We start from the raw sequence: 22161 nt of genomic DNA, 5'->3' as shown, positions 1-22161 counted from the left end.
AAACCCCCAAAATCAAACCTTGAGGGGCACCTGAGCCCACCAAAATCAAACTTTGGGGCTCAGGGAGGCATCTGAACTCCCCCTCCCCAAAAAGGAAAGAAGAGAGTTCAGCACATAAAATCAGGTTGTTAAAATAACCAGTCACAAAACTTCCTTTTTGAAACAAATTTGCTCCCCTCATACCTATTTTTTCTCCAAATAATTACTTTTTACAGATTTTAAAATTATCAAAAATGTGTCCAAATGCCTCAAATGATGCAACTCTCTATAAAATTTTAATGACTGTGCTCCTGGTAACTAAGTATTTGAAACAGAAAAATAACCAGAACTACATTTGCTTTTTTTTTTTTTTAAACAATAAATAAGCAACTTTGTTGTTGGTTTTTTCAAACAAGAATGAAATATAAACTTTGCACATCCAAAATACAATATACAACTTATTTCCAAAAGGATTTCCTGATGACAGAAACAGTAAAACCAAGTGATGAACTCAAGTTTTCCTATGGAGACCAGGTGATATTGCTCATTGCAGCTTTTTCTTCCAAATTCCACAATTCCCTGATGGATTTTCCTACTTGGAGAGTGAGGTGTGGGGCTCCAGGGTTGGATTTTGCTCAGAGCCTGGTGGAATCAACATTTGGTGGTGGTGGTGGGAAATTTGTTACCTTTAAGACTGACAAAGTGTGAACGTCCCCAAGACACCCAGCTGAATTTATCTTTTTGGGAAGGCTGGTGGGGTAAGGCCAAGGAGGATTTTTAGGTTTTTATCCAGCTGAAATGGCTCCCCTTCCGAAAGAACAAAAAGTTGTGAGGGCTGTGTGGTCAAAACCACAAACAATAATCTAGAAATGAAGTTGTATCAGTTTTCCATAGTGCAGGAAACAAGGGATTCCCAGAAAAAGGATTTGTTGCCAAACTTCACTCAGAAACCCAGCTGAACTCAGAGCTGCAGTGGAACAGCAGCAAAGTCCATGAACAAACACTCTGAGTGTCCCAGCAGCTCCTGCCCTGCTTCATGTGGAGTGCAGCTGGCTTTGTCTCTCAGTCTCAGCTTTCCTCTCCTGCCTGTGGGTCATGGCAGCCCAAAATGTGATTTTTTTCAGCACTTCCTGCAGAAGTTTGGATGGCAAGCAGGGGATTTGGTTCTCCAGCAGAGCTGCATTCTTCCCAATGCAGTCAAGACACAGCCTGGGGAAGGGAGAGAGAGAAAAAAATAAAATTGGAGGAGTGGTTTATATTCTAACAAATGACACCTAATAGGAGCTGGTGATGTGCATTAATTACAGGTGTGCATTAATTACCAGTGATTCACACACTGAAGGGTTCAGCTATTTCCTGGGGAGGTCATTGGGTATTTCACCCAATTTCTGCAGGAAATGGCTGAGACATTTTTAAATGTTCCCATTTCTAAAACAACAGCTGGGGCAGTCAGTGGGAGGTGTCCCTGCCCCATGGATGGGATTTAAGGTCCCTCCCAGCCCCAATCACTCTGGGATTCTGTGACTCTGACTCACCTGAGCAGGGAATAAGGCTGAGTCTGAAATATCAACAAGTCACTGCAGTGACCCTGATCAGGAGAAAAAAAAAGAATCATTAGAATGGCAAACAACTTCTCTACCTCAGCAGTTTTCTCCATTAATGTCACATTTGTTACCATGTGCATAATTTTAATTTTATTAATCTTGATCAGGTATTTACAAGGAATCTGAATTACAAATTCCTTTTTATTTTGTTGCTCAAGAATCAGGTGGGGATTCCTCAGTGGAATCAGTGCTGTGTAAATTATAATTAATTTATAATCTGTGCTGTGTAAATTATAACCATTTCCTCAGTGATGTGTAATTTGTAATGGTTTCAGTTACCAATTGAACAAATTGTTTGAGCCAAACTCAATCTGTTTTTTTTTTTTTTAATTAAAATCCTATATAAAAATATATTTATTAATTTATTTGCTCAGAGGTTTTGGACTCCCCATTTGTGGAAGTGTCCAATGCTTGGAGCAATGTGGGACAGTGGGAGGTGTCCCTGCCAGATTAAACTTGAAATATTCCATGATTTTGTAGCAATTATCCCAGTGATGGGATTTGCTGTTCAGCTTACTGACCGTGTCCATATAGATCAAATCATCCTTGCTGCCCCCAAACACCATCACTTCTCCCTCCTGCCCAAGGCAGGCTGTGTGCCACAACCTGCAAATCAAACCACAGACACAATGAGTGCTCAGGAAAAGGACTTGTGTGTTATCAGCAAGACAAGGACATTTGACAGGTAAAAAATACACTTAAAATCTATTACTTGTTTTTTTTTTAATAATATAAAATAAGAGAGCAATGTGACTCCCCACCTCATAAAAATTATTTTCATACAGACCAATATATTTTATCATTATTTGACTTTTCTGTACTCTGGCCATATAAACTTTGTTTCATTTATCACCACAGTGGAAAATTTTTAAGCCACTCTACCAACCAAGCTTTTCCTTTTGCAATTTCCCACTTTCTTTGGTTCAGAAGGACAATTTTCTCATGGCTGTCAGCCTGGGGGGCTCTCAGTGCTGACTCAGATCCCTGAGCACTTGGATCTCCAGTTATCCTTCCCCCAGGGAGTCCTGGTATCAGTAATTTCACGATTATAAGCCGCACTGATTATAAACCGCACGTTACAACACAGGGTGTGATCAAAGGTTTCTGTTCTGTCACCATCTGTTGAGGGTGGGGCAGTGATCCTGATCTCTGTGGGAGATATTCTGCTAATGGGCATCCATTGAAACCAGCTGGGGCAGTGTTCTTTATCTCATGGGATATCTCCTGTTCATGGCCATGGTTTATAAACCAGCTGGGGCAGTGTTCTTTATCTCATGGGATATCTCCTGTTCATGACCATGGTTTATAAACCAGCTGGGGCAGTGTTCTTTATCTCATGGGATATCTCCTGTTCATGGCCATGGTTTATAAACCAGCTGGGGCAGTGTTCTTTATCTCATGGGATATCTCCTGTTCATGGCCATGGTTTATAAACCAGCTGGGGCAGTGTTCTTTATCTTTTCACAACCCATCCTTCCTCCAGCCAGTCATTTTCTGCTCATGCCCATTGAGTCCCACTGTGGCACTGATAAAATTACTGCATCCCATTGGGAGTTGCTCCAGCCAGGGGGAAGAGCCCAACATTTCTTACCAAGATAAAAACAGAGGTTTGGGACACTAAGGGAGCCCCTTTCTCCACTGGACTCCAGAGGAAAACCGGATTTCTCCACATCCCCACTGGAGCTCCGGAGGGAAACTGCACCTTGTCCAGGAGCACTGCTCCAGCTGAGCCACATCTGTCACTGCAGGAGGATGCAGCCACCATGGGATGGGACTGCTGCCAACACCCTGCCTGACGGGTGTCAGGCTGTACTCTGACTGTGTCAGGGTTTGGGGTTTGTTCTTTGTAGTGCTGTATTTCTATTTTAATTTCCCTAGTAAAGAACTGTTATTCCTAATTCCCATATCTTTGCCTGAGAGCCCCTTGATTTCAAAATTATAATAATTTGGAGGGAGGGGGTTTACATTCTCCATTTCAAAGAGAGGCTCCTGCCTTTCTCAGCACACACCTGTCCTCCAAACTAAAACAGCAACATTTTGTTCTTTGTCCATACAGAAGCCACACCTGATTATAAGCTGCACTTTGGGTTCAGACCAAAATTTTAGTCAAAATGGTGCGGCTTATAATGGTGAAATTACTGTAAGTTACACCCAAGACCCCACAAAAGCAAAGCCTGACTTCAGAATCTTCCAGAAAGACCCTGCCCCTTCAGCAGCCACCCCTTGTGGGCTTTATTCTTCATGATCACATTTTTCTGGTCTATCACCACTCCTGATGGACTTTAGAACCAAAACCAAATGCACCACTCGAGTTTCATACAAAAAAAATCAATGTCCCCATTTTCCTTTGTCCCTTCACATCAGTCCTTAGGAGGTTCCTCACCTTTTCCCTTCCTCGTACCTGCGGACAGATCTGATCTGCATAAGGAAAATTCTGGCCTTGGTCACGGAGAACACTGAGAAGCCTTTCCTGCCTGGACTCTGCTGACATCCTAGCTTGCAACCTGAGGCTTTTCCTACAGCCTGAGAGTTCCTGTCCTCCCATGGGCTGCTCTAACTTATCACCTAAACATTCTAACAAAGCACGTTATTGAAATCACACAGGGCTCTGGCAGCTACAGCAACAGCATCACATGGGAATGAAACATTGGGATGCAGGGCTTGAACAGTTTGTTCTCTGCTCAAACCCAGCAGGTAAAACTGATGGACAGAGAGAGGAACAGTGTTTTCTACCAGTTCAGGATCACCTGAAGGCCATTTTTTGGAAACTGCTGGAACTGGAGATTGAAGGAAGTTGTTCTCTACAGAATTTAGGGAGACACTCATGAATTTTATCATAAAATAAAAGAAATATGTAAAAGTACACCTAGATGTATCACTGCTGTGCATTTTAAGTTTTAAGAACAACTGAACTGATTGAAAGCTTTTCCAGCTGCAGAGATCCTGCAGAAAATAAAATTCTGGTACAAATACTTGACATGGAACCAGTTCAATGTAGGGCCAGGCTTTGGGTGTGGCTCCTTTTATCCCAACCCCCATGGCCACATCCCTGTGCCACCTGCTCCAGGTGACCCTGCCTTGGCAGGGGGTTGGACTGGAGGATCTCCAGGGGTCCCTTCCAACCCTGAGATTCTGAGAATTCCTGAAAAAGTCAATGAGGTTTTGGGGTTTGGCTGAAGGAAAGGAGTTCTATAAAGATTTAGGTTCAGGAAAGGTCCTCAGCCCTACAACCCAAATCCCCAAATCCCCTGGAAGGGCCTGGGAACCCCTGGGGCTCAGGAATCCCTGATCCTCACAGCCAGAGCAGGCACAGAGGTTATTCCAACTGAGCTGCTGCTCCCAGCACATCCCAGGAAAAATCCCACCACAGGGAAGTTTGGGAGACTCAAGAACTGAGCACAGACCCCTGGCTGCTCCTGCTGTGCTGTGTTTAAAGATCCTCAGTCCTTAAAGTTCATAAAAATATCACTGATCATAAAATGAAAATCTTTGGTGAGGCTGAGGTCTGAGTTTATTTGGGTTTGAAAGAGTTTGAAGGGTAAAAAGACAGAAAAGTTGGTTTAGCTGTGCCTGTTGTGTTTAAAAGACAGCCCAGAATAGGATAAAACAGGAAAAAAATAATTAAAGATATTTTAGTAACAAGGCAGGCAGCAGAGCAGAACTGGACAATTTTGTATCAGGAAGAATTGATATAAAATTGTGCTGGGAGTTCCTGGGTGAATGCAGGGAATGAATTCAATGAAAATCTGAATATTTACTATCTACAGCAAATCAGTTCAATAGTTTTTAACTCAGAAACACAGAAAATGCTTCAAGCACTGGGTTAACACTCAATTTTGCTTTGGAACCCTGAAAGAGGCATCAACTTTTGCATGGTTCTCTCCTCCCCTGTTTGTAATAATGTATAAATATTACTGAGCTTTTATGATTCTCCTTGGTTAATTCTTCTAATTTTAATGATTTTTTTTTTTTTGTATATCAATAATTTGGCTACAGAGCACCAGGTCAGTTGGACACCCAGATCCTTCACCTCAAAAACATCTTTTCATGTAAATAAGCATCAAATACACAAATTTAAAATGAGGTATGAAGGCAGAAAAAGGTGTTAAAGCAAAGTATTCAACCACACTGCATTAATATTCTAAAATATTCTTTTAAAATACTGTTCAAGAATTTTGAAATGGCTTCATTTGGAAGAATGATTCCATTCCAGCACACAGGGTTTATGTTTCTCTACCTGGGCCTGCTCTTGGGCAGATGGGTGAGCTGCTTCCATCCATTTGTTGCAATGCTGTGGATCCAACCATCACCTGCAATGTGAGAACACTCATTAATGGGGGTTTAGGAAAGAAAAAAATTAAATTTGAATTCACACAAGCAGCTCTAACAGCATGTTTATTTAGGCAGCAGTAACATCAGCTCTTCACAAAGCTGCAATTTTTCACTCTGTAATTTAATGTTGTCCCAGAACCCTCAATGCACTGAAATCTGGAATTAAAACAAATCCAATCCCCTTTTTTTGAGGGTAAATCAGGAAAATCATCTCCTCCCAGTGGATTTATCTGTGAAATTATTATTTATCTTAAAATAATTTTGGCTAATTTCAGCTTTTTTCATGGAAACAAGCTGCCTCTTCTACAAAAGCAGCTCCTCTGAACTACCCCACACCCTGTTTGTGTGATCTGAAATGCACAACAGAATTACAATGAATTAGATTGCTCTCAATTACTTACTCAAAGGGACATTATCAGAGCTTAGGCCACCAAAAAGGAAAAGTCTGTCATCCCCTATGGGGGTCAGCGTGTGCCACGAGCGATCTCTGGGCTTCTCTCCACTGATATTAATCCTGGGTGAAACAAAAGAAAACCCCAAATTTTCCAACAATGCTGCAAATTCATTTGGTAGAAAATTTCTGTTTGTCCTAGAACCACTTTGGGTATTTTCCCAGTGAAAAAACAGATTCAATACCCAAATAAATGCCATGTACATGCAGGGAAAGAGATAAAATTGGATCAGTCCTGAGGGGCTACAGGCTCCACAAGGAAAATGATTTTAAATGACACAAGGATTGTGGCTTTACCTCTGCTCCAAAAGCTACCACCTCTCTAACCTGGTGCTCACCCAGAATTTGAAATAAATATTAGTGAAGAGGGGATTTTCCTAAGTACAAAACAGATGGGAGGTTTATTATTGATAAAATCTCATGTTAAAAAATAAGAGTTGAAATTTGTTTCAGCTGAGCTGCATTGAAATTAACTTTAATGTAGCAGGGTTTGCTTGAGAATGTGAACAATAAAGATCCTGATATCCCAAAAAAACAGTTTATCAGAGATAATTAAACAGGGATTGCAAAAGTGCCCTGCTAAACTTGGCACTCAAGGCCAAGCTGCAATATTTGTTTGAATCCAAGTGAAGAGGCTTCTAAGATTGGCCAAGGTGCTTTGATCATTAAAAAAAAAATCAAACAGATGTTTATAATTGATAAAATATCAATTTTCATGCACAAGGAATGATCCCAGTACCAGAAATGAAATATTGAATGAAAATTTAGTAGAGCTCAAGGTAGGGAAAGCAACTTCTGGGCAGTGGCAGCTGAAATGGATTTTGCAATCTCCTGCTGGAAGATAATCCTGGGTTAGCAGGTCCCTGTGATGTAATTCCTTAAGAAAGCTGTGTAGAGTTGAGTAAGAAAAAAAACTTGACTGGTTAGTAAATAAAATCATTCTTTATTAATAAATAATTATTGGCTCCTTTTGTGATTAGGAGATGAAATAAATAATGAATAAATAAATATGAACAAAGGTGCCAACAGCAGCAGATTTTGTGAAATCTCTTTTTTTTTCCCTAATATCTTAAGTTTTTTCTTTTTTTTAGTCTTAAATCTCTTTTTTCAGTCTCTCAAGGATTCTTTGCAGAGGTGCTGCAACAGCTGAGCAGAAGATTCCTAAATTCACAGTGATCCAATATATAAGTATTTATATATGCTATATTAAATCATGGATAAGTCTTAGGAGCTATTCTTGGATCACAATATAGAAATAATTTGGATTTTGGAAAAATCTTCATTTTTTAGGATTTCATGGTCTTTTATGGTCTTTTCCCAATTTGTGCTGTAATTAGCCCAAATACAGACAACAAACCCAGCCCTAAAAGCTGGAATTCCATATGGAGAAATGGAGCCAGGCTGGAAATGAGAATGTTAAATCACTCCATGCTGAGCTTTAAACAGCACCACCAATGCTCTGGTGCAGAGCAGGGAAAGTTTAGTAACCACTATCAAATTCAATTCCACTGAAATCACAATCCAGCAGCTGTCACAAGTCCCCAAACCCTCATTCTCCTCCTGGAAAAGCTGCAGGAATAGCTCTGGAACTATTTAACAGTATGTTTCCATCTTCTAAATTCAGTTTGAAGTGTTACAAAGGCAAACTTACCTTCCAGACCAAGTCCAAGTGTCTAAATTGAGGCAGTGCAAATCATTCATTCTGGTTTGCTAAAACAAAGAAATAAAATCCCACTTGGGTTATTTGAAGCAAACAATAAACAAAGTATTTCAGTGAGGCCTTCCTGGGACAGAATATTCCAAGTACCAATAGTTTGAAGAAATCTGTACCCACGTGCCTTAATATAAATCTGAATTATGTGGCAGATGAAAAGCTCTTCTCCTCACAAAAACCATGCAACTCTCAGGAAAGTGCTTGGCAGAAATATTTCCAGTCATGCACCAGCACTATGGGGCAATTTTAGCTTCTAAAAGTGAAGAACTTTGTGGTATTTATCCAGTTCCTGCAAATGTTTTTAACTTCCATCCACAGAAGTGCTGGCAGGGAAATGCAGAAGGTGTTTTACTCTCTACTGTTGGCTCTGTTATTCTCCTTGACACTGGGATCAGAAGTTTGTATCCTCCTGTCTCTCACTACTCCTCTGAGTATCCTGTGCTGTACTCTGTGAATTCCCAAAGTCCATGATTTGTGCTTTTCCCTCTTTTCCTTTCACAAAGTGACACCAGCAAGGTTTTAGGACCCTTTAGCACTTGCCATAAAAATGGGAAATCCTTCCACTTGCTTATCTGCCTGGGATTTGGATGGAGGGAGTCTCTGACTGCCTTGGGGCGGTGGAGAAGCTGATAAAAGAATTTCTTTGCTTGGCTGGGAGCTGTGATTCCCCTGGGCAGCTACAAAAACCATCTGGGAAGTAGGGAAATGTTTCTTGCCTTACCTTCCAACTCCTTTTCTCCCTGGGCAGTCCATAGATCTATTAGAAAAAGCCTTTCTCCAGCTTGCAGATCCTCTGAGGCACAGCTAGGCTGAAAGGAGGGGTTGTACCCCTGGGAGTCAGGCTGAGGGACTCCAGAGCTGTCCAGCAGAGCTCTGGGAAGTCTCTCAGGGATTTCAGGGAACAGCAAGGTTTTCTGGAATGCTCTGGAAAGCTCCTCTGCCAAGCAGTGCTAACCCTGCTGTCCTGGGAAGGGAATGGGAACCAGCATTTTGGGGAGGGCAGCAGGAGAAAGACAAGCAGAGGGTTTGGGGCACTGAGCCATTCTATCCCTCAAGAGGGTGAACTAAAAACAACCCAGTGTGGTCCAGCTGCCAGCCAGGGAACAGATCTGTCTTCCATGCCAGCTCTGTCCAGCCTCCTGCTCCTTCTGGTGCCTTTGAAGGGGATGAGGGGATCAAATCATCCAAGCAAAAAGCAAAATGCAGTTGGGATCCTCTGTACACTTGGGGCAAACCCGACATCCTGGCCTGTACAACTGGAAATATCCAATCATGTTGCAGTAACACAATTTGGAGTGAAGGATACCTAGCAAACAAAGTTGCTGTTCTGTTGAAAATTAAGGTTGCAAGAGGATCCTGTTCCAGACCTTGCTGACTCTGCTTCCCTAGGCATTAGGCAGAAGATGGAGTTCTCTGTTTGCTGCTCCCTGGGAAATCAATGTGTTACAATCTTTGCAATCTCAGCATTCAGCAGCTGGACAGATGCAGCAATATTACAGCAACCTAACTGTGAATTCCAAACAGCACCAGCTGTCCAAGACTCAGGCCTTTAACAAATAACATCACCTTTCTACCCAACCCTTCTTTGGGAAGCTGGAACCACACAGGTTTATAGGATCATCACTTGCCACACACTTCTCCTTTCATTTCTCATGGATTTCTGCTCTCTGTCATCATTTTGCTGCCAATCCTAAAATGATTTTTAACTGCCTTAAGAGCACCAAGCCTTCTAAGAGGGTTGGCATTTCCCTTGGAGCTCCAAGGGCTCCTGAGACTCTGCTCATCTCTGGCAGGTTCATTTCTGTGCAGCCCAGTGCATGTTAAGCAGGACTTGCTTTGTCTCAGGATTAGCACCATGAAAGGTTTTAAGGGTGGCATCATTCCCAGCTCACAGCTGGCACAGGGAATTCTGCAGCTCTCCCTTCCTGCATTTCCAATCCAAAGCTATTCCAGCTCCAAGTTTTGCCAAGAGAAGGATTGCAGCTCCATGGATCTTCTGAGCTTTGCTGCCAGGAGGGGTGACAGGAAATATCAACATGCTTACATTAAGGCACCAGATGTGTGAGGAGCTGCTGCAAAGACTTGGGTTCATTTTACTTCATTCTCAACATGAAATTTTTCCACTTAAATCAAACACAAGACTGGCATCAACTTCTGGACTAACTCTCCTTCCTTCCCACTTTGTCCCATGTCTGTTTTTCCAGGGGCTTACCTGAAGGAACTGAGTCCACATAACACTTCTGAGCCTGCTTTCAAATGATTCCTGGTACAACTGATTCTCATCATCATCACCATCATCATCTTCTTTTACCAGTTCTAGCTCCAAGTTTGGAAAAAGGTGCCCTTTCCTCCCAGAAAGATGAATAGGAGAAGCCTCATGACACTTCCTGGCCCTTTCTGGTTCCTTGCAGAGCCTTTTCCCTGGGAAGATTTGTATTATGGTGAACTAGAAGGAGAAGGAGGAGCAGAGCAACCCCGTGTTTGCTCCTTCATTGCTGGAGAAAAGCAAAACTTCATCCTTTGGGGAGGAATTATTCCTGGTGTCAGGAAATTTACTGGTTTTCTGCTGTCTTTAGCTTTTTCTGTTCATGACTTACATTAATTCCTCAAGCCCCACTGAATGTTCCCTCACCTTTTTATGTTTCCTTCCATTTATTTCTAGGATAGAAAATGGATCAATAATAATCACCAAGGTGAAAATTACACTTGCTGCTCTCCTACAGAATTAAACACAGCTTTCCACAATTTCACTCTTCTCTGACACAGGCTCCCAAGTGGTTTCACTGAAATTTAGCAAGTTTTTAAGGAAGCTGAAGAGAAAAACCTTTTGAGATCAGAATGCTGTAGTCAAACAGAGTTAAACAGAAACCTGAGGGCAAATCCTCTGAGGGCAGTGGAGGAACGACAGGTGAGCTGCAGCTAAATCAGAATTTCAGTGGCAGAGGCTGCATGAAGCCCCAGCTGGAGTCAGAGCAGTTCAGAGCAACCCCAGGGTGAGCACAGAGCCCTCAGAGCCAGAGCCCTGAGGGAAGGAGCTCTGGAGGTGCTCAGCAGTAACTGGCAGGGCAGGACCATCCAAAGGACTTTTACATCTCCACATTTGGGTTTTTTCCCTCTCAGCTCCATGAGGGAGGAGAGTAGGGCTTGGCTTTGGTCAGCAAGGATTCAGTGTGAGCACACAGCACAGAGGCACAGGGCTCACTCAGGGCATGGATAACTCTGATTTTCCAATCTCCTTAAATATCTTTATTTCCTTCAGTTATTTGCAAACCCAGTTTGTCCAAGCTTGCAGCCCTGGGAGGTGCTGAGTGCAGCTCTCTCAACCTCCAGGAACAATTCCAGAGATCCTGAATCAAAGGTCACATTGTGGCAAGAACAAACAGGATCAATCTTAATTATTTTCTTTTCTGTTTGCTCTGGAGAGGAACTGCAATAAAAACTTCCTGCAGGTGTGGGAGGCAATTGAGAGTGGGAAGTGGCAGGACATGGGGTGGCCACTCTGGGGCTGCTTTCTGTCTGGAAGGAGGGAAGATTTGTCCAAGGAATGTTCCAGCAGGAAAATCAGGGAATGGGGAACAAAGTTCTACACTGCTTTGTTAGCCAGGATTTGGGAATACAGGGGTGAGGCTGTGGCAGCTTTCCAAGGTAGAGCTGGAATCTGTTCATTCCCAAACTAATTCCTTCTCTTTTTTAGACCAGAACTACAGGAACACAGCACTGGGGGCTCTCAGAAGCTTCTTCACTGTCACTTTTTGGAGATAGAAAACATCCAGGCTCATCCTCTAGCTGAGTAGGATTAAAGGTTCTAAATCAGCTGTAGTGAAAAGAGCTAAAAACTTCAATTAAAAATAAACCACAAGAGTGCACAGTCACTGAAATTGGGAGGGTTTTTAACTTGCCTTACAGGATCTGTTTCTTACATCAATGCTCCAGCAGAGAGGAACTGAGTAGAAAAATCTTTAATTAGCACTGGAGAAATTCCAAGTGTTGCTGAGAGGTTTGAGGATCTCCCTGCTTACCAGTGGTGGCTTCATGGATTTTAGGTACAGATAATCAGGGGGGTGGTGCCAATGGCTTTTTTAAGTTAAAAAAAAAAGTCAGGAAGAGTTAAAATTACACAGCCACAACCCAACCCTGCATTAAATATGCACAGATTGCATCCTTTTGTGTATTACCTCTTCCAGACATCTGTATTTCAGTCATTCATGTGCAAAAAATGGCAAAATTCAATTATAAAATCTGTTATTTACCAGAGAACCATCTGTGTTTTACCTTTTTTTGGGACAATCATTAATATTACAGACAGAAATATTCTTCTTTTTGTAGAGGCTGATGACAAGCAGCATCCTGGATTCAGAGCCCTGAACATCCAGGTAAGGCCAAAGATATTTGGGATTTTTTTTTCCTATTACAAAATGACAAAAAAACAAAAAAAAAAACTGCCAGGAAAATAATACGACTGACAAGAAAATATTGAATTACCAGCACTCGTCCTCCAAAGATGTAACCTTTATTTCCCAGCACAGCACATGTGTGAGCTGCTCGAGGCTGAGGTGGATCTCCACCCTGAAAGAACAAAATAATCCTTCAGAACACCAGCAAATCTCCTGCACACTTTTATTTTCTGATCTACAAATCATCAGGAACTGCTGCTAAAACTTGTGCAGATCACATCTTAAAACCTGATGTTATATCCACGTGCCAAAAATTCCTCCCTGCATAAATCAGAACTAAAGGTGAATTTTACTAAAGTGGTAATTTTAGATTTTGCATTTGGTTTTATAGGGATTTTAGAACACCTTGTAAAGACCATAAAATGCTGCCAGACACTCTTTAAAATGTACAACTTCTGCTGAGTTCTTACATAAACTCACCTGGATTTTATGAACTTTATTGAATATTTTAATCTCAATAAGGCAGAGCTCTCCTGTTATGTGTGTCAGGTTATTAATGGGAATTGTACATGGAGTTTTATCTGTGCCAGGTTATCCATGGGAATTACACATTGGGGCTTGGAGCAGCCTGGGACAGTGGAATTTTTTGGAATTTGTCCCCAATTTCTAGAGCAAAATAATTCTTCAAATCTCAGTAAAATCCCCATTGTGTCAAGCTGTGAGATTAAAAACCACTCACTCGAATTGTTGGTTGAGACCAGGTCTGTGTGGTTGTATCAAAAACATGAACATCATTGTGCCATCCCCAGAATATCTGTCCTTCCTAAAAAAAAGAATAATATTTAAAAAAACATATTTTATTTAAAAATCTTTCTGCTTATTGAAGGATACAAACCTGGAAGGGGTTTACCCAAAGAGAAAATACACTAAAATAAGCAATTTCATGAAAAGATGTGATATTTTTAATGCTGCAGCAGCTTAGATTCAGTTGAAGGCCAGCAGCACTCAGGGATGCTCAGCCTGGTGACACCTTGAAAATCTCACCTTCTACATTTTATTGTACCACACTGAGAAATAAATAATTGTAAAAAACCAATTCTTGTGTGTCAATCTTGAACATTTGATGTCAGGAGCTTCCTGTCCATACTCTGCTCAGTCATCTTTGTATTAATTATAAGAAATTACTGTAGGAAAGTTGATAATCCAGGAATCTTTGTGAGAATAAATTCAATAAATTAACTCCGAGTATTTGGCAGACTTTGGAAGCTTTGAATTCCCTAATGTTACTTGAAATAAATAAGTTATAAAATGTTTTGGGAGTTTCAGCTTTAAAATATGCCCTCAGATGAAAATCCTGCCTTTTTCCTGCTTTGACAGCATTTCATTCATTGCACTCCAAGCCCAGCTCTGAACTTGGAATATGTGGAACAACCACTCCCAATGTGCAATAGCTGGAATTTCAAACCTTAAAAAGATTCCAAATTTGCATTTCTGCTGATGCTAGAAATAAAAGAAAAATCAGATTTTCATGCTCATCAAGGATGATAAAAAGGATCTTTTTTTTTTTTTTTTTTTTTTTTCAGAAAGCCCAAATCAGTGGCAATGGGGACAAAGCTCTTACCCAAAATGCATCGTGGACATCGAAACAATCACTGAGCTCATTGTGCTTCCTGCAGCCATAACCTCCAAAATAAATCAGCCTGGAACAACAAAACCAGCTCACTGAGAAATGGGATTTAAATGAACAAGCTCTAATAATGACTATTTTGGGTTATTACTGCACTAGAAAATGAGAATATTTTTTGTTGCACCTGCTGGTGCAAACCCAACAAGTTTAAGGTCACAGCCAAACCCTCAACAAACCTGACAAACCCAGGAAATGATTCAAGACACCTCAAAGTCTCTGTTCCTCTCCCCAAAAGTTTATTCCCAGGGTTGTTTTCAGGCAAAGTGGGAAATAACAGCCAGGACAGTGAAGTGCCTCCTTCTCTGCCCTTCCCTGGTGAAATTCCTGTGTCCTGCTGCAATTTTGGCTTTCAGTGTCCAACTTCTGGCAAGAAATCTTCTCAAGGTTTGTCCCACAGGACACAAAAAGTCCCTTTTTGGTTTAAAATATTTTTTTTTCAACCAAGCACTACTGAATCATCCATTGCAAGGATCCTCAAACACCTCCCAGCCAGGAAAGGGCCATTTACAAATTATCTTTTTTACATAAATATTCCATTCTATCATCTACAACAGGTGATTAGCTCAGCATGCAGATAGCACAATACTCTGAATAAATTCATTTAGTTTTTAATAGCTAGAGAGATGTTCAGAAATCTGTCTTTTCCTATCTCCTGCAGTTAAATTAGAATTACAAAACCAAGATGTGGCATTGCACAGCTTATGCAAAACCTCTTCAGATGTGGAGTCCAGAAAGAGATAAATCATTTCCAACTGATATAAATCACATTCTGACTTATTTGATAATAAATCACTGACAGGGCACCTGCTTGTGACCACTTCTGCCTCATTCTCCAGACATTTCCCATAATAAACACAAAATCTGGAATATTTTTGTTCAGCCAAGTCTGTTTTCTAAACACACTTAGTCACTTTTCCAACACAAATGTCCAGGCTGACTCAGCCCTTGCAGGATAAAAACCATCCCTGCAATGCCTTTGCAGCTGTCAGCTGTTCAAATCCTTGGAAATAAAATTTGAATGCTTAAAATAAGGAATAGAAGAGAAAAAGTAATTTTATTCTGTTTTTTGATGTGCTAAAATCATGCAATAGATGCATAATAGCATTCCACAAACCTTCCCTAAATATCTCACCCCTCTCCTGAAGTGGGGTTTTATTTACATTAGTTCAGCTCACATGGGAGGAAACTCTGCTACAAAGCTGTTACAAAATTCCCCAGCAAGTCAAGCTAAAAATCAGAGTTTTCTCCATCCCAAACCCAAATTCTCTTCACTTTTTAAACACTTTCTCCCTGCAATGAACACAAATTAAATATTTCTAACGTGTTACCTGTTTTTGTACACCCAGCAGGAAAGTTTATCACGAGGTGTGGGAGGTTGACCTTTAAAATTTGTGATTTTTTTCCACCTGTAGGTTCCGGTTTTTGTTCTCAAATTGACGTAATAGAGCTTGAGAGGAAAAAAAAAAATCACAATGTTTTCAGTATAAAGCACAAATCAGCACCCCCAGAAGCCTGGAAGTAAAAGAGGAACTGAGTTTCCAATGGCAAATAACCACAAAAACAAAATCAAAGTGGGAGAATTGGGAGAAAGTTTAAGAGAGGCTTCATTTCACTGATTTTCTAGTTAGGAGTCAACTCTGACTTTATTTCTATTTCATTATTTTATTTATATTTCATCTGGTTTGTTAATTCAGATTTCAGTTCCAAGGAAAGCTGGTAGCTCTGTTTTAATCCTAATTATTACCTGATTATTTAAAGCAGTGAATTGCTATCAAAGAGGAAAAATAAAAGTGATATTCAGAGATTAGTCTCAATTAAAGTTGCCAAAATATTTTTAAAAACCACTTAGGAAAGCACTGCCATAAATACAGGAAGTTTTAGAAAAATAAAACTTTTCCTCAACTTTCTCTTTAATTCAAATATAGATTCACCAGATAAACAGCAAGGTTTATTAAAATACTCATTAAAATACAATGTAATGTAAAAAAAGACTGCAATACCCGATTGCTGTATCCTTTATCATCAAATCCCCCAAAAATGTACAGCTTCCCATTGATGCTGGCCCCACAGCTGCCTGACATGGAGGTGGGTAACTCCCCTTCCATCAGGTGCATTGTCCTGCAATTTAAAAAAAAAAAAATACATTAAGGCCATTCAAATCTACCAACCCAAACAGATTTATTTGGAATTTTTACAGTTAAAAGGTGAAAATACAGTTTGGGCCATAAAAAGGATTAGGTGAGGGTGAAGTGGAAAGAATTTCCAAGTGGATATTTTGTGTTTATAAAGTATCTCGATTTTTCTGCACATTAGAAGAGCTTTAGTAGAGCTGAAATATTAATTATTTGAAATCTGGCCATGCTATTAACTCCAGGAATTCCTGAAATGAGAATCTGGCATTGCTGGGATGTCAGAAATGGAAAACTGAGGCTCCTGCTGTGCCCTGGAGAGCTCAGCCAGCTCAGGAGCAGATCCTGCTTAAATAAAACCCTGGGAAAAAAATTCTGTTTGACCCAGATCACCTTCCTGATCCCTGGGAGCACAAACTGCTGCACTGGGACAGCAGGGAAAACCCAGGGGTGAGGGAGTTTGGGGAAAGGAACTGCAAATCATGGTCTGGAGGGGAAAGAAATGGGAAAAAGAGGGGAAAAATGGGGCAAAAAAATTGGGGGTGGGGAGAGGAGAGGGAAACAAAAAGGGGAGGAAAAAATAAAGTAGAGAGAAAGAGAAAAAGGGGAAGATGTGAGTTATTTTTCCATATTGTATATGGAATTAATACCAAAAATATTAAATACTTAACTGTAACTAGCTCAAGAGTTGAACTGTTCTAGCATCAAAATTAAAATAAACTGCCCAGTAAATGCACCTGTGTTACCAGGGCCTGCAGCCAAGCACTCCCAACATTCCCTTGCACACAATAATTAAGATTTCAGCAAGGATTGTGTTTCCTGGAGTGAATTTGCCAGCACAGTTTGTCCTTCAGTGTTTACATTAAACACCTGCTATTTGACATGACCCTGAAGCCTCTTCCCTGCAGCTTTAGGTACTAATTCACCAAAAATGAATATAAATTCAATATAAATGCCACTTGCCATAGCCCACTGTCCATGTCATAGATCCACAGCTCGTCACTGGGCAGATAAACTTCATTTTCTTCAATGGACTGGAAGGGGAATGTGCACAAGTTAAATCAGTTCTGCTTTTTGTGTTTTTGAAATGCCAAAGCCACATTACTTAGCAACACTGAATGATCTTAAGGAAATCAGAGCAGAAGTCACACCCCAGTTACTGCTCTGATCATAAAACTGAGTAATTTTAAAAATAAACAACTTCATCCCTCCTCAGAACTGCTCAGTAAAGGCACAGATTGACCAACTTCATGTTTTACCAAGAAAAGATGTGGAATAATATCACCCAGAGCTGAAGTTCCTGAATTAAAACTAATTTTAGATACTTCAAATCAAGAGCTGTTTCCATTGGCACAGTGTAAAAATGCAGAGTAAAAAACAGAACATAAAAAGTGGACTGAAAACACAAAAAGTTATTTGCAGCAGTAACTTGAAAGACCAAGATGTCAAATATAAAGGAGAAAATTAATTTTTCAGTGGAAAAAAAGATTTATGGAGACTCCTGAACAGAGGTCACTAGGAAAGAAAAATATTTTGGAAAATAATGATGAGGAAAAACAACAAACAGGAGAAGGAAGCCCAAAAAAATGCAGTACTCACAGTGAGTAACAACTACAGCATTAATTATTGCCTTGGCACTAGAAAGAAATTAAAGCCTGGCAGTGAGTAAGCAGCCAGAGTCAGTAAATAAATAAAAACTGGCTCAAAATTCAATGAATGTGAAGTTAAATACAAAACTGAAATCTAATTAGTGACAGTATCAATACTGCTATCAATGCCTTCAAATGATGTTTTCTGATGACTTTCTCACTCTGGAAGGTGCCAAGCAGGCAGGTAATTCCTGTTTTTGGTATATTTATTTTGCTCTGTGTTACACACTCCTGGCAGCTCCTGCCACGTGCACAAGGCGACTCAATTTAATCTGGATACGTCAGGGGTTGAGCACTTGCCCCAGACCAGCTCTGAGCAAACTCTGCTGCCATAAATAAAATTTGCTGGGCAGGAGTCCACCAGCAACACGTGAAAAATGATTTATCTGTGCAAAGGGCTGCTTACAGAGCTACAGTTTTCATAGTATTTTCAGCAGATAAATACATGAAACTGCTAAGAACAATTGCAAAATTTATCTGCTAAACTTCACATAGTCTGTTTTGAATGTGCCACAAATGCACAATTTTTTATTAAAAACAATGTGCTAATTAGTTCAACCTCAATTTTAAAGACCAGAGCATAAAAACAACTGAGATTTAGGGGATATATAGTTATACAGAATATTATGGAGCTTAAATCCAGGAGTCTCCCACTGTAGTTCTTTGCTTGAGAATGGAAGGACAAGCTTTGAACATTTTAAAGTTATCTTAGCCTAGAAAAACACAGATAGAATATGAAATATCTTCAGAGAAATAACAGCTGCCACCTGATCAAAACAATTACACCAAGCACAGGTATTTTCAATTTTATACAATGTGCTCGACAGACAAGACAAACAGATAAACATAAACAGAAAAATAACATGTAAAACTAAGTGGATGTATTTAATGTAGTATCATCCTTGGTTGAATTCATAGTTAAAAGACACAATGATTTACTCATGACTGAACCAGAAGTATTCTTTTTTATGAAAAAAAAATTGTGGGTTTATCATGCCACCAACTTGTTTTTGAGGTGACAGCAGAAGGATTTACTTGACAGCACCAGAAGTATTCTTTTTTATTAAAAAAGTAGGTTTTAGCCTGTCACAAACTTGTTTTTGAGGTGACAGCAGAAGGATTTATTTATGACAGAACCAGAAGTGCTCTTTAAAAAAAAAAAAAAAAAAAAAAAAAAAGCTGTGGGTTTTAGCCTGCCACAGGTGACAGCAGTGCTTTCTACAGGAGGAAAACACATTGTAAGCACCACACAACTAATAAATTAAAAACGCGGGGACTCGGCAGCGAGAACATGAATTACACCCTGGAAAAACTGAGGCACAAATTGCAGCCACTGAGGCTGGAAGGGAGACGCGCTGAGGAGCCAAGGGCGAGGGGGAAAGGGACGGGAGCGAACGGGGCAGGACAGGAGGAGGGCGCTGATGGCGGAGGGCCCGAGCAGGGAAAGGACGGCGGGACGAGCGCTCGGAGCGGCCCCCACTGTCCCCTCAGCGGTGCCCCCTCAGCGGTGTCCCCTCAGCGGTGTCCCCTCAGCGCCGTCCCCGCCGTCCCCTCAGCGGTGTCCCCTCAGCCGTGTCCCCGCCGTCCCCTCAGCCGTGTCCCCTCAGCGCCATCCCTGCCGTGCCCTCAGCCGTGTCCCCTCAACTGAGTCCCCTCAGCGCCATTCCCGCTGTCCCCGCCGTTCCCTCAGCGCTGACCCCTCAGCGCCGTCATCCCCGTCCCCTGAGCGCTGTCCCCTCAGCCGGGTCCCCTCCCTCCCCTCAGCGCCTCCCGCCGCCATTCGAACGGCGCGCGGCCGCCGCAGCCAATCAGCGCCCGCGCCGCGGCCCCAGCGCCCGCCGAGGGCGGAGGGGCGGCGGGGGGACCCCCCTGCCCCGCCCGGGGCTCCGCTCCCCGCGCCCCGGGCTCCGCTCCCCGCCAGCCTTACCACGTATCCTCCCCACACGTAGAGAAAGTTCCCGTCCACCACGGCGCAGTGGCCGCTGCGCTCCTCGGCCACGCAGAACTGATCCGCGGGCTCCGCCGCCATCTTGGGGGGGAGGAAGAGGAGGAGGAGGAGGGAGGAGGAGGAAGCGGCTCGGCTGCCTCAGGGCTCGCGTCCCGCCACCGCCTCCTCCGGGTGAAGCTGCGGCTCCGCCGCCGGTCGCTCCCCCTGGGGCGGACGGGAAGCGAGGAGGGTCCAAAGTGTGGGGCGGCACCCGGTGCGCTTCGGGAGGGGAGCAGCGCAGCGCCCCCGGTCCCGGGCAGCAGTGCGGGGCTGAGGCGTGAGGCGGAATAAACCGTGCGGGAGGATGTGAATAATGCGGGAGGATGTGAATAATGTGCGCGAGAGGAGGAAAGAAGCACCGGGAGTAGGGGAGCTGAACACAAACCACAGGGCAAGAAGGGAGGGAGGAGCTGGGTCCCAAAGCGGGATGGGTTTAAGGCTTCGGGCAAGGGCATGGGGTGATGGACAAGGGGGAATGGCTTCAAAGGGCCAGAGGGCAGGGAGGGATGGGATACAGGGAAGGAATTCCTGGCTGGGAGGGTGGGGAGGCCCTGGAATAGAATTCCCAGAGAAGCTGTGGCTGCCCCTGGATCTCTGGAAGTGTACAAGCCAGGCGGGACAGGGTTTGGAGCAGCCCTGCCCATGACGAGATGGGCTTTAATGTCCCTTCCATCCCAAAGCATTCCATGAGCCTGTGGATTCTGTGATGAGACAAGCACAGAACTCCCTGTCTCTCTGAAGGACAGACAAGCCAGGCTCCTGCCAGAAACAGCAGCTATGAAAGAGTAGCTGATATTAATGAAACATTGGACAGTTCCAGTTCTTACTCTGTTTTATCCACAACTGAGTCAGTTCCAGCTGAACTCTGTGTCTGGCTGGAATTAATGGAATTCAATATAGGGCAGGTACAGCTCTTCAGAAATAGTAGAGTAGAATTTGGGAGAAATGTTCACTTTAACATTGTATAAAAGGGCACCAGAAAGTAATTGTAAAGATTTTCTTGTGAAGGTAGGACATACATTTCCTGTCTTGGATCTAGGAGGGAAGATGTTAATCATTCACATTGATAAACTGGTAATCATAATCACAGAATATCCTGAGCTGGAAGGGACCCACAGGAATCATCCAGTCCCATTCCTGTCCCTGCACCCCAACAATCCCACCCTGGGCATCCCTGGTGCCCAAACACTCCTGGAGCTCTGGAATGTCACCATTCCCTGGGGAGCCTGGGCAGTGCCCAGCACCTCTAGGGAAGAACCTTTCCTGAAATCCAACCTAACTCTCCCTGGCACAGCTCCAGGTGTTCTCTCAGTGGTGACACAGAGATCAGCACCTGTCCTGAACTCTTAAAATGAGGTCATCGACCACTGGGCTCTCTCCAGCTGCTCTGATGTCCAGCAAAGCCACAGAAGGTGACAGAGACACAGATCTGGGCATGGCTTGCAGAGCTGCAGATGGCTCAGTGAAACACAAGGCTGCAGCTCACACTGGAATACTTTTATATCTCTGGTGGGAGGCTCCAGGCAACCTCAGAGAGCCCCCAAATCCAGCAGGATGCTGTAGGAGTGTGCTTTACAGAAAACTATTTTTGGATGAGAGGCACATCCCTTCTCCAGGTGCACCTTCCTTCATGTGGCGAGACAGGAGCTGAATGGCAAGACCAGGTTTTCTTAGAAGGAGAATAAGTGGTAATTTTAGCAAATAAAGGTACTTATGTAAGAATTGGGCTTATAATTTGCACCTAGCTGCATGCCTGCGACGAGAAATGAATCACATTTCCTGCCAAAATAGCTGAGACCTGTCAGGTGGCAGCTCTTTGTCTGAAGAGAGCAGCAGCAGCTTCACCCATGAGCTCACTCCCCGATGAGGAGCGATTATAAATTATGCAGTTGAGAATGGGCTATAGAAAATAGCTGACATTTTCTGTCTGTCTTTAAATCCCTGCAGTCTTTTGATCAAACTCTTTCAAGAGTTGCTTTGTGAGCCTTCTGTGGAATCAAGCTGTACTTTGAGAGATGAGTGTTTGAATGAAATATCAGGTATTTTCCATCTGGAGAGAAGGCAGCTACCCCACCATCCTGGAAATGTGACTGTCCCTGGATTCCTGGAGTGTCCAAGGCCAGGCTGGATGAGGCTTGGAGCAACCTGGGATAGTGGAAAGTGCCCCTGCCCATCACAGGGGGTGGAATTAAATGAGTTTGAAGGTTTCTTGCCATCCAAAACCATTATGGGATG

At 42.5% G+C, this 22161-nt stretch overlaps 1 protein-coding gene across 1 annotated transcript; it reads right to left on the bottom strand.

The window, feature by feature from the left end:
- Positions 1 to 244: 244 nt before the first annotated feature.
- Positions 245 to 20322, bottom strand: KLHDC1 (kelch domain containing 1). The gene is made up of 13 exons (XM_033062766.2): positions 19867 to 20322; positions 17254 to 17324; positions 16162 to 16279; positions 15490 to 15608; positions 14096 to 14174; positions 13214 to 13297; positions 12563 to 12646; positions 8018 to 8076; positions 6317 to 6429; positions 5821 to 5893; positions 2105 to 2189; positions 1515 to 1567; positions 245 to 1188 (listed from the first exon to the last, which is right to left on the bottom strand). The coding sequence occupies exons 1-13, from the start codon at positions 19966 to 19968 to the stop codon at positions 1014 to 1016; spliced, it is 1215 nt and encodes a 404-aa protein (XP_032918657.1). The 5' UTR covers positions 19969 to 20322; the 3' UTR covers positions 245 to 1013.
- Positions 20323 to 22161: the final 1839 nt, after the last annotated feature.

The sequence above is a fragment of the Catharus ustulatus genome, chromosome 6, assembly GCF_009819885.2.
Source record: "Catharus ustulatus isolate bCatUst1 chromosome 6, bCatUst1.pri.v2, whole genome shotgun sequence".
NCBI lineage: Eukaryota > Metazoa > Chordata > Aves > Passeriformes > Turdidae > Catharus > Catharus ustulatus.
This window is presented reverse-complemented; position numbering and strand designations above follow the sequence as displayed.